The following is a 12,951-nucleotide window of genomic DNA, read 5'->3' as shown; positions in this document are numbered from 1 at the left end:
CCAGTAAGCATGGAAGTTCAACAGGTAGGTTCAGCTGTAAAGTAATCCTGGTATAGTACAGTGATTAGCAAAGTTTAGCATTTATGTCCATCAGCAGACACATTATAAGCAATATCTATCTTGAATCCATCATTCCTAATGTAGCAAGCATGCATCCACCGACCAAACTGCACTACACAGACCACAGCTTCTCCATATTTAAATTCCATATATATACACACACACACTTTCTCATGCATACAGAAGCAAATAGTTTAAATTACACACACATACACTTACCTTCTTTCTTAACCGAACGGCCAAACAAGCACACACGGACTTAATCCCTCTTAACAAAACTGCTAGCTTACATTTAAATGTATTTACTTCCACGTTGGTGTGTACACACATGATTCTCCTTAAATGAGAAGACGCTAATACCGCGATGCTGTAAAAGTGGGAGGGTGCTCACCACCCCCTTTGCCCTGTGGTTCTTTCCGGTGCCCTCGAGCAGGCACCGAGAAGAAAGAATGGACTAACTAAATTAATTAAAATAAAAAAATAAATAAATAAAGGAAAATTATGCCTAAGGCCGGCCGTGTATACGTGGAATAATTTGAGGACTTGTGTAATGCATGGGCATAGCCACTTATTCTTTGTGAGTTCTAAGTGAGTTTTTAAAGTGAGAAGAGGTAGGGGCAGAAATCAGAGCAGGAGGGAGATTATTCCAGGTTCTAGCTGTGGAGGGGGAGAACAGTGCTTTTCCTGCAGTATTGTTAGCCCTAGAGATACACAGGGAGGGGTTTGTCGGAAGATCGGAGAGGACAATTTGTATTATAGTGGGTGAGAAGTTGGCCTAGTGCAGGGTTTTTTTTTGGATGTGTTACGACATTGTAGGCAATGACTAATTGGTGCTAGGTTAGTAGCTGGGGACTTCCAGCCATTGCAGTTCCCTTAGAGCCTGGCAATGGTGGGTACTAAAGGTGGAGTTGTTTGCAAACTTGGCGATTTTATTATAACATGAGTCGAGTTTGGCAAGGTCAAGTTTTCTAAGTTGGGAAGAATTGGAGCAGCATACATTAGGGTAGACGAGAGGTGAGTTTGTACTCATATTAATCCTACTGTACACATTTGTACAGCAGGATTAATACGATCTCTCTATGCTGCTTTACTGCTGCTGTCAAACATTTAAAGCTATGTCAATGTCCTATACTTCTCACTTCTCTGATTCTTATTTTTAACTAGTCCATTAAAAAGTTCACATAATACAGGCTCTGTATGCTATAATTTTCTGCCCCTTTTCTCCATTTGGGTATAACAGAATAGTCCTTGTCCAAAATTCATTCTGAAGAGTGCCCTAAATTATATCCACAAGTATATAAAATAAAGTGAATTGTACACTAAGAGATTATTATGCAAAATTATGCATATTAATTGGACACAGCAATCAGAGTACTGATTGTGAATCCATCATTACTTGCTGTAATGAGTTCAAGCAGTGTAGCTTCTAAAAATAGCTACAACCATCATGATGTTCTTCATGTTTCACTGTTGCAGTCAGCACTTTTGGGTTATCTGCTTGCAGTAGCCCTCAGTTGGCCTGATTAATAGAGTCTTGGGTCCTGCTTTGGTTGCTATCCCTTCTTCTATGATGTCAGGTCATCAGGGGTATAAAACATGCAGCCGACGCCATTACATCAGTCTTTCTTGCCGTGCGGTGCCCAAAGCAGAAGCAGTTCGCAAGTGCCGGTTGGCCGACTCCTGAAATTTTCGTTTTCAAGTTTCAGAACCGAAGTCTTCAACTAAAGCTAAGTACCCCGTTGGGGAAACTTTTTCTTGCTCCTTACCGATATCAGTAAAAGTTAATAATTGCATTACTTGTGGAAAGCAAATACCTCATAAAGATTTTCATTCGTACTGTATTCCTTGCCTAGGCCCTGACCACGACGTATCATGCTGTCGGTTTTGTGCTTTATTTAATCAGCGCACTATCCGTCTGTATATTTTCACCGCTAAATATTTCGGTTCTCAGTTTAATTATCCAAAAATATCATCGGTTAGCCATCTGACTACCGGGATTCCAAAAAACTCAAGGATAAAGACAGATACAGGTCGCCGAGGTCCAAAACTGCCGACGATGCTTCTTCTAAGCCAGTCGCCAGTTCGCCGGTACTCAGTGAGGCGCTTTTGCAGCCCCTGATACCCACTACTTCTGATTCGCAGGCCTCTACTGAGACCCATTCGGAGTCCGGTATGCCGCGAGATGCTTCAGCTATGGAACCTGTGGATGTCTCTACCTTGGATTGGTCTGGAGCCGCTGTGCAGGCACCGGCTTCTGAGGGTGTATTCAGGCCTACAGACTTGCATATAAAACCAACGCCTCCTTCTTCTTTTTGGCCTAAATCTCGAACCATGTCTAAAAAAACCGACGCCCAGGCTGCATGCTCGGGCATCTATGCCTAAAAAACAAATGATAAGAATGGCTGAAGATCTAATAACTCTAATCAGGGGAAGCCAACCTCCCCCTTCTAAGAGACCTAGGACTGAAGTTGTTTATGAATCTTCTGACCAGGATTCTGAGTTTTATGATTCTTCTAATGATCCGGATTTACCCTCATCTGCTTATGAGTATTCTGATGCAGAGGACTCTATTCCCTCTGCTTCCCCTCCAGAGGATTTTTCTTTTGGTGAAACCTTACATACTCTAAGGGAGCATTTCCACTGGGAAAGCCAGGATTTTTCTGATTCAAAAATGAGGCTTAGGGATTTTTTACTCCTGCCTCGGCGTAGGCCTTTAGCTATTCCTCCTGTACTAGACATTGTTGATGATGCTTTTTTGGAATCTAGTTTGATCCCTAATTCTTTGCCTCCTGCTCCCAGAAAACCTGACCGATATTACAGGGTTCCTGATTCACACAAGTTCCTTTTTAAAAATCCTATTGCGGATCCAGAGACTATTTCACAGGGACCCAAAGGCATTAAGGCTTCTACTGCTAAAAATCCTGCCCCTTCTGATAGAGACTCCTGGGCGCTGGATAGATTGGGTAAGAAGGTTTACACTTCGGCAACAAGTGCCAGTTTTCATATGTTAAAGTATCAACAACATGTTATTGGATTGCTTAAACAGAAAATGATGTTGATTCCTGACTGTGAGGAAAATAAAGAATTACAGGATTTAATGCATTCTGCTGAACAGGTTGGAAAACATACTTTGCAGTGTGGATTTGATTCTTTAGAGGCCTCTTGCAGGGCTGTTGTTACTGGTTATGTGCTCAGAAGGCATGCATGGCTTAAGGAGCAATCTTTACCTGATCACGTTAAAGCTAAATTGTTGGATGGTCCCTTAAATCAGGACCGCCTGTTTGGCAACAAGGCTGAGGAAGTTCTTAAAAAGATGGAAGATAAAGCTAAATCTATGCAAACTGTTAAAGATTTCTTACAAGTTCAGCCTCCTAGATTTAGTAGGCACTGGCCATCTAAGAATTGGTCCTTTCCAGCCTCTTCAAGGTCTTCTCAAGTCAAACCCAGGCATAGCAGAAACCCCAGGTTTCAGTCCCAGGGGACACACAAGACTAGGCAGTGGGGGTGTTTCTGCACCCAAATCAGGGAGTAGTAAGACTCCCCCTATAGAAAACAGTCTCAATTACTTGCTTCTAAAACTTCTTAGCACTTCCCAACTGAATGCTCCTTTAGGTGGAAAGATTGGTCTGCAGGCCAGAAACTGGGAACTCATTACCCAGGACAAATGGGTTTTAAATATAGTGTCCCAAGGATACAGATTTCACTTCCACACCTTGCCAACACCAAGCGGGTGGCCAGATCTACCCACAAATCAGTCGGCAGAGGCCCAAAATCAAGCATGGGGGCTATTCAGTTGGTACCAGAAGAGGAAAAGGGACAAGGGTTCTATTCGAGACTTTTCCTGATACCCAGAAAAGGCAATACATGGCGTCCTATCCTGGACCTTTCTACTCTAAATACCTTTCTGGTGATTCCAAGATTTAAGATGCTGACTCTTCACCAGCTGCTTCCTATGCTAGGCAAAGATCCATGGTTGGCAACACTAGACTTAAAAGAAACATATCTGCACATCCCTATCAGGGAGTCTTGCAGAAAATACCTACGCTTCAAAGCAGGCTACATGCACCATCAGTTCTCTGCACTGCCCTTTGGCTTATCTACTGCGCCCAGGATATTCACAAAGTGCCTACCTCCAGTCATTGCATTCTGCAGGCAAAGAAATATTCAGATTTACCCATATCTGGACGATTGTCTAATTCAGGCAGAAAACCAGGACATACTTTTGAATCATCTGGCCTTTGTTCAAAGGGTACTGATGTGGCTGGGGTACACCATAAACGAAAAGAAATCACACCTGGTACCCTGTCAACAAATTATATTCCTGGGAGCAAGCTTGAATACAACTTCCCAGATGGCTTTCCTCACACCAGCGAAACAGATTCATTTGACAATCTACTTCAAACAAGTGGCCACAAAAACCCTGTTATCTGCAAGGCAAATATTGCAAGCCTTGGGGTTCATGGCCTCCTGCATTCTTCTAATTCCATATGCAAGACTGGATATGAGGAAATTGCAATGGTATCTCAAAAGCCTATGGTGTCAACATTCACAGGATCTAGAAGAAATGATTCCTCTCATACCTTGCCTATGCCTAGAGTTCCTTTGGTGGGCAGAGGCCTGCCACCAAAACCGGGGACTACCATTCACACTACCCCCCTGCCGTCCAAACCTTAACAACAGATGCATCAGACTATGCATGGGGGGCCCACCTGGCAGGGAAGTGCATTCAGGGCAAATGGAACCCAAGTCAAATGCACCTGCATATCAATCAAAAAGAAATGTTAGCTGTACAGAATACTCTGACAGCCTTCCAGGACCACATTCTTTCAGGGCAATTAATGATAGACGGACAACACCACTGTTATGTGGTCATAAACAAGCAGGGAGGTACACATTCTTAACCCCTCTGCAGACTAGCCATGGCATTGTGGAACACAGCCCTGAGCTGTCACGTACATTTACAAGCTCAATTCCTGCCAGGAGAACTAAATACACTGGCAGACGAACTAAGCAGAAACCGCATGGACCCACATGAGTGGAAACTGGAACCAAGGATTTCCAACATGTTGACAAGCAAATGTGGGAGCCCAGATATAGACCTGTTTGCCTCCCCCCAAAACTATCAGTTGGACAAATTCTGCACAAGGACTCCCCACAAACAAGCTTGGAAAGTGGATGCTCTGTCCTTCAGCTGGAAAAACCTATCAGTTTATGCCTTCCCTTCTCTGCCTCTTCTCTCCAAAGTACTACTAAAGATCAAACAAGACAAACTCAAGGATGATTTTGATTGCACCAGACTGGCCACGCCAGCACTAGTACCCCCTCTTGTGCAGTGTGTCACTGTGGGCCCCATGGCACCTGTCTTAGACTCCTACTCTATTGTCTCAGCAGGAGAACCAAATTCTGCACCCTCAGCTTCAAACACTGAATCTAGAAGCCTGGCTAATTACATAATTTCTCCTTTACCATCCCTCAGTAAACCAGTGATGGATATCATTTTAGAGGCAAGGAGGCCTAGTACCAGAAAGTCTTACATTGAAAAATGGAAGAGATTCTGTCCCTGGAATCGATCTCAAGGGATGAGCATAACAGTGCCCAATTTACAAAATACTTAACTGAGATGCTTCATAAGGGCCTGTCTTTCTCCTCCATCAAAATTCACGCCTCAGCCATCTCAGCTCATTATAACACAGAACCACCCCTCTTCTCTCATCCACTGCATAAGCAGTTCCTCAGACGGGCCAAAAATGTATGACCATCCAGGAGAGCTCCAATTCCAGCCTGGGACCTTAACTTTGTATTGGAAAAGCTCACCCTTCCTCCTTTTGAACCAGTTGTCACTGCGGACTTAAAATTCCTTTCTTGGAAAACAGTTTTCCTTTTAGCAATCACTTCAGCAAGAAGGGCATCTGAATTACATGCCCTCATGGCAGTGGCGCCTTTCATCATCTTTCATGTGGACATTCATGCGGACAGGGTGTCCCTCAGGACCAATCCCGCCTTCAGCCCAAGGTGGTATCCAGTGTGGCCTTTAATCAGGCCATACATTTGCCAACCTTCTTTCCTAATCCACAGAACAAAGGGGAATGGATTCTGCACTCCTTAGATGTGCACAGACAACTTAGATTCTACTTGGACAGAACTAAACCTCAAAGGAAATCTGATCAATTGCTGGTGGCATTTGCTGCAGAGGGGAAGGCTATTTCAAAGTAAACCATTTCCAAATGGATAGGCCATTGCATTCATTTCTGCTACAAAAACCATGGAAAACCTATCCCACAGGGAATCAGACCCCCACTCTACCAGGGCTGCATCTACCTCTACAGCCTTTCTCAGAGGCGTCCCTACCAATGACATCCTAGAAGCTGCTACCTGGAGTTCTGTACATACTTTCACCAAGCATTACAATCTACCAATTTTCTCTAAATCCAGAGCTGGCTTTGCCACTGCAGTCTTGCAGGGCCTTTTAGCTGGTCCTAATTCTATTTAAATTCCTCCTCCCATCCTTAGTTTTGGGAATCTACACAAAAGTGATGACTGCAACAGTGAAACACGAAGAATATAGCACAGTTGTGTACACTTACCATAAATGTAGATGTTCGAGTGCATTCATTGTTGCAGTCCTGGTTAACCTCCCTACAGCCCCCTTCTTTTTTTGGATATACCTCTACTTTCCTTTGCTATCTTCAAAAGCTTTTTGATGTATTTGCTTTTTTGTTGGAGGTATAACCTTGTATATTTATAGATCTAATTGCTTCCCATTAAGGGGGCACCTGACATCTGGGGCAAGAAAAACTGATGTAATGGCATCGGCTGCATGTTTTTACCCCTGACGACCTGATGTCATGGAAGAAGGGACAGCAACCGACGCAGGATCCAAGACTTTGTTAATCAGGCCGACTGAGGGCTACTGCATGCAGATAACCCAAAAGTGATGACTGCAACAGTGAATACACTCGAACATCTACATTTATGGTAAGTGTACACAACTGTAATTTCTCTGTCCTGTAAAGTGGAGAAAACAAAGTCAACATTCAGAATGTGGAAGACAAACTTTGACACTCCTAAAAGGCAACCATAAAAACCCATCTTGCCACCAATTTACTGGAGGTCCACAAGCATCTTCGACTCCATACTCCTAGCTAGAAAATGTGGTAGAAAGTGCATTCTTCCCAGTGTACTGTGGAAGCATCTTCATACATATCTGTGCATGCTCAGTACACAAGCTTGTAATCCCATAGACATGGACAGTATCAGAAAACTACTACAATATGAAGAAGTTCCAGTACACAATACTATTAAATAAAAACTAAGCACTTTCTTGTTTTATTTTAGTAACTTGTATAATAGAAATAATCTACTCCTTTGTGTGGGTAATGCAAGATTTTTCCTATATCTGGCTTTGTTTGCCCTTGTGATCAAGCCATGTCAACCATAGATAAATCCTGCCTCACCTACACCCATTCATGGATATGGCTGAAGTATCCCTCTTGCTTTATTTGGCTGTAACTTGTCAATATTTGGTGTCATGTAGTGGTGATTATCAAAGAATCAGGATGCTGCTGTATGTTGCTTGTAAACAATGCACTAGATGAAATATGCAGCTGTTAAATAGTGACATGTTCTTCTTGCTTATGTTCGGCTGTAACTTGTCACACTCCAGTATCGCATCAGAAAAGCAAGTCTAAGTTACTCTGTGCTGCTTCACATTAAACAAATGATATCTGAAGACATGTAAAATGGCAGTAAATGTGCCTCTTGCGTGAGTGCAAGTATAACTTCTTACTGGTGGGTTTTGCTGAGTAGTGCTTATCAAACAGTGAAGAGTATGTTAATTACAGTTGTTTCCCACTAATCGTATTTTTGTTTTGCTAGTGAATTGGCATGATGCAGCTTTTTTGTAGCTTGTGTGTGCTTTTACTGCCCTAAATTGTGTAGCGTAGATTATTGCTTGTTAAACATTCAAAACTACGTTGCTTTCTCTGACCATCTCCTTCTCCCACCTCTGCCATCCCGTCAATGCATTCTAATGAAGTACTACCATTGCTCCATAAGCCAGCCATCAGTGTTAACAAATGTCTGTTTTTTTTTTTTTCTTTTATGACAGATTCTTCATTGGGCTACATTCTGCAGTTGTGGTCTTTTGATTGATTGCTGGCTTACTCTATCTGTCTTTTTTGAGCATGCTGTTAGATCTTTGCTTACCTGGTGTCTGAAAAAGGAATTGAAGTTGAAGCTGCTTGTATAAGTGTGTTGTTTGCTAATTCAGCACAAGAGCTGATATTGACGTGTGTTGTAGTAGAATAAATGGGGCCTAGTTGAATTCTACTATAAGTATCAGCAGGATGCTGGTGAGTATCAAGACAAGTTCCAAGTATGTACCCCTGTGAAAGTAGCTCCTGCAACGCAACTACCTGGTTGATACTGCAACTATGCTAATTAGAGAGTTAGTAAAATAATGATTAATTGTACATATCTAACTGAATACTGACATAGTCATGTATTTGTTTTGTTATAGTGTCATTAACAGTAAAAATGGATTTTAAAATTACTAATAATCAATAATCTACATCACCTTTTACTTCTGGTGTTAGCACTGTACTATTTTATGTTTTTATTTCTTAGTGGAAGCATATTGCACATTTATATTTTGTCTTATTTCTGATTTAGACTTTTTTCTTTTGTCTGTTTTTTAACAGGTATACAGATGGGATTAGTAAATACCAGTCTGTAATGAGCACAGAGCCAAATGTTCCCTATTACACTACACATGCGAAAGAAAGAATTTGCCATTGCTTATCAAAGGTAAAATGCTTGTATGCCATCCATAGCCAGTAACAATTTGCTTGACCCTGTCTGCTGCCCGAGAAGAATTCATAGTAAATGTTATATAGGTGGCAGAGTCCAGCTACATCCTAGTAACCTCTAGAAGTTTCAAAGTGACAGAATGAAAGACCCTGGCTGGATGATATGGAGCTATCATTTCTTTTTTAAGACAAGGTGACTGTTTATGTGCAGTCTCTGCAAAACAAGGACCATGTCTTGTTAACATAATGCACCAGACAGTAGCTGGATAACAAAATTCTCCGTAACTCAAAGGTGGTCAAGTTGTCTGTCAGCCAGTTGTAAGTAGAGAGAATTGTAGTAATAAAGTGGAAAGGAAATAAAGTTATGAGGACTGAAAAGGAAAGGCCCTCTGGAAGCCGGTGTTTGAGCTGGACTGTATCTCCCTGATAGTAAAAGGACTTCATATCAGTAGGAAACTTGGTGACATGGTTTTGGCTATGTAGTGCACTTGGACTTGGATTCACAGTCGGGCAGTTTAATTCACTCATTGTGGCAAAAATTGCTGTAGTAACCAGTTTAGATTTTGGTTTTAGATGGTTCCTACTCTTCCAAGATTGGATGTGATCCGTATCATCTGCAGAATTCCAGGCGCAAGAGATGCAGTTTTCCTCTCTACATCTTCTTCCACTCACGCAACCAAAGTAAGGTATAGGCACTTCACAATATGCAGAAGCTTTGCATCTAGCTTTTTTGTAGCATTACCATAAGGCCTATGATCTGTGGAAGCTTCTCCTAGCAACTTACCCTTAAATAGCCTGCCTTATTGCAAGAAATATGACTCCTTTCCCCAATTAATTAATTTTTTCATTTAATACAGGTTTCTTTTGGCTGAGGAATGTAACTTCAGTATTGTTTGCCTGGCCTTCACATGGTAACCCTATTAAATGTTTACGGCAGAGTCATAGCTGGATTTTGTGGTGTCCAGTGCAGCTCCCAGATCTGGCACCCACACATCTCAGCTACGTTCTCCTCCATGGATGAGGAGCAAAAACAAAAAAAAAATCTCCAAGGTTAAGTAGCTAAAAAAAATCTGCTTCCTAAGTAATTGTTGTCAGCCATTTGCTACAAATGTAACAAGCAGTTTGCTACACTGTATTCTGAATACTATTCATAAAGTACTGAAGCAACAGTGCTACAGCCTTGAACTGCAGATGCAATACTGGTGTTGTACTTCCATGATCTGCAGATCATGTCCCCTGACACCTTGTGTCTGACAGCTACCCCCTTTCCCCCACCCTAGCTAGCTTCTGGATTATGGCGCCAAGTCATCACTTCTTAGGTACTTTCATCCTTTTGGATACATTTTTGTTAGCATATGCTACAGTGTCAGTACTGGTACCATTTGTCTTTCATTTAGGCTCCAAAAGCCTCTGTTACCAGCCTCAGAACCTGCAGATCACATATTAAGTGCATGTTTTTTGCATTTACTTCCTCCTTCCAGTTCTGCAAGTGTCAGTTTTCAAGAAAAAGGTAACAGTCAGCTTATATGTCACATATTGCCTTTATAACATTTTTATAATTTGTTCTGGGAACTTCAGGAATTAACTTTAAACATGTAGTTCATACAGTTGGCACTCACTCCGTACACTGCAGTTTTGATTTGTTCATTTTACATCATGTGTCTTTAGCCCTTTTTATGGTTAAGGGAGTTAAGATGGACACACAAAATCTTAAGTTGATTTAATTGTTTCTTCAAATCCAGACTAAAGCTGAGCAGTTTGCAATCTGTCATAGTTCTCTTCAAGTTGCTTCCGGTTATCTTTGATGTAGTACTTCATATCAGGCTTGATAAAGATGGCTGTTGTTTCTTCCTTCTACACAGTGACATTTCTCAGCAGACTGACTTTTTTTTTTTTAAATTCCTTCCTACGAAAAGAAAACATTAGGACTTTCTGATGCTGATTGCTTTTCTAGTCACTTTCTCCAAGGAGAGTATTTTTTTCAACCTCCACTTAAAAATGGGTGGGGGGGCAGATCGGAGGATAGCACCAGCTGCAAGAATATCTAGCTATACCTTTGTCATATGTTAGTGATTGAAAGCATTTCTTTTTTCTTTTCCCAGCTGCACCTTAGTCATGTGGCAACAGTTTTAAGCGTTTTTAGACATGGAGAACGGATTTATAATTCATTTTCCAATTGACTGTGCATTACTGTGTGCTACAGGAAGAAGTATGCATTACAAAGTGAAATTTCTTACAAAATATACATATTTACAAGGCATCGTCCCTCCTACAAGCTGTGACATCCCCCCTCCCCCCATCTGGGGCAATAATCAAGGAGCCTAAATCCTCGCCACTGGCACTGGTGAGGGACGTTCACTTGGAACAAAGATAGGTACACACAGTATTTCCAGACACAATTTCCCTTAAGAGCACACAGAGAACACACTCATTCTGGGGTCTAGGTCCCCTCCCCCTCTCTCTCCAGGCCCCATTAAGATTCCCCACTGGCACAGCTATAGAGTTGAGTCCTCAGCCGAGTGTTCCAGGCCAAGTCCTCCACCACTGTCTCTGTGAAACCAGTGCTCTGTGTCCCTGTTCTAAATAGCTGACACACACGCACACACCTGGGATAGGCTGGCACAGATTTACCAGCTATGCCCCTCTGCCCATACTGTAAGGTAGATACTGCCACCAGGACACTCCAAAGCCTGCTACTCTAAGGGTACCTAGTTATACTGAATGAAATTAATACTAATACAAATGGTAGTGTTTGATTGATGCAATAAGGCTTCCAGGAGTGGCCACAGTGTCACCAAATAGATGTAAGTATTCTCCAAGGTTAAAACATTCTCTAAAAGACCAGCCGTAATGAAAAGTTTTAATATATTTAATAATAAATAACAAAATAACATGAAAATACTAAATATGTATTTACAGTAAACACCAGAGTTTCAGCATAGGAAATATTAAAACTAACAGAAATGAATAGATTCACACAGATTCAGAAAAGCAGTACTTAATTAATCTCACTATATTTTCCTGACTGATGTAAATAATTACTATTCCCTGATTATTTACTAAAGCAAGTCAAGATGAAGTGGTTGAGTGATCCTTCTATGTCAGGTTGCAAAAACAGACTGTTGTGAGACTTCTGTCTCATGTAGTATTAAAACATAATTTCTGTGCTGGCTTACAAAATGACATCACATGCATCTGGTCTTCTGATTTCTGGTTGCCATACTATCCCCTTTACTAGAAACTGAACCAAAATCTCACACGTGTGTTACCACGCATCCAGGTAGAGCTTTTCTAAAATATTATAGCATCTGGAAGCTATAAAACCATGTCAACACGTCCACCCTTCCATGGTATCAATTAGTTCACTGCTAAGGACAATCTAGAAGGATTCCTAGTCCTTGTTTTCACAGACATTTTGTCTCTGGCTGCAGTCAGAACTGTAAGATACAATCTTTATGGCCTAAATCAGGTTATTAAATTTCAGGATATTTTCTTAAATTTAGCTGGGGCTGGGCTTAACCTCTTCCTTCCAGTATCCTCTGTTACAATATATACATGTAATCAGTTACAATAGTTCAGTCTGACATGCATATATATTTCTTTTCTGTCCAGCAGCCCACACTGTTGGTACATTTTTAACACACACAGCATTACAAATACATTTTTCAACACAAGCATCTGTACAACTCAGTTTTCTGTACAAGTGACATACAATTCTTTACAAAACTCCAGCTAGCTATGCTGGCATATGTTACACATCCACTGCCCTACTTTCCTGACATTGCTGGCAGTACCTTACATTGTCACACAAGCATTTCAGAAACAGATTGAACATCATCAGAGATCCTGTCAGCAATTATATTCATTCTCTCCAGAAGCTGTAGCTGTATTTTTTTCTCAAAGTCCATGTTCAGGGGGGCATGAGTCTCTGGTTCCACGTCATCACACTGCACTCTGACTTCAAAAGCATAATTAGCCACTGAACCATCCATTTCTTTTTCCTGCTTAAACAGTTTGAATTTTGATCATAATGCATGTTGGTATAAAGTTTCCAGAGTAAATGCTTAGAAACAAATTCTCAAAG

At 41.3% G+C, this 12,951-nt stretch overlaps 1 protein-coding gene across 1 annotated transcript in view; it reads left to right on the top strand.

The window, feature by feature from the left end:
• The window catches only part of DNAJC3 (DnaJ heat shock protein family (Hsp40) member C3), a 960,700-nt gene that overhangs the window by 645,874 nt on the left and 301,875 nt on the right, over window positions 1-12,951 (top strand). Inside the window, exon 8 of the mRNA XM_044072989.1 lies at window positions 8,760-8,865. Within this exon, the coding sequence (XP_043928924.1) occupies window positions 8,760-8,865 (106 nt within the window). The remainder of the gene's footprint in view (window positions 1-8,759; window positions 8,866-12,951) is intronic.

The sequence above is a fragment of the Protopterus annectens genome, chromosome 5.part1, assembly GCF_019279795.1.
Source record: "Protopterus annectens isolate FY-2018-M chromosome 5.part1, PAN1.0, whole genome shotgun sequence".
Taxonomy (NCBI): domain Eukaryota; kingdom Metazoa; phylum Chordata; order Ceratodontiformes; family Protopteridae; genus Protopterus; species Protopterus annectens.
Note: the sequence above shows the minus strand (reverse complement) of the source record. Positions and strands in the feature narration are given on the sequence as shown.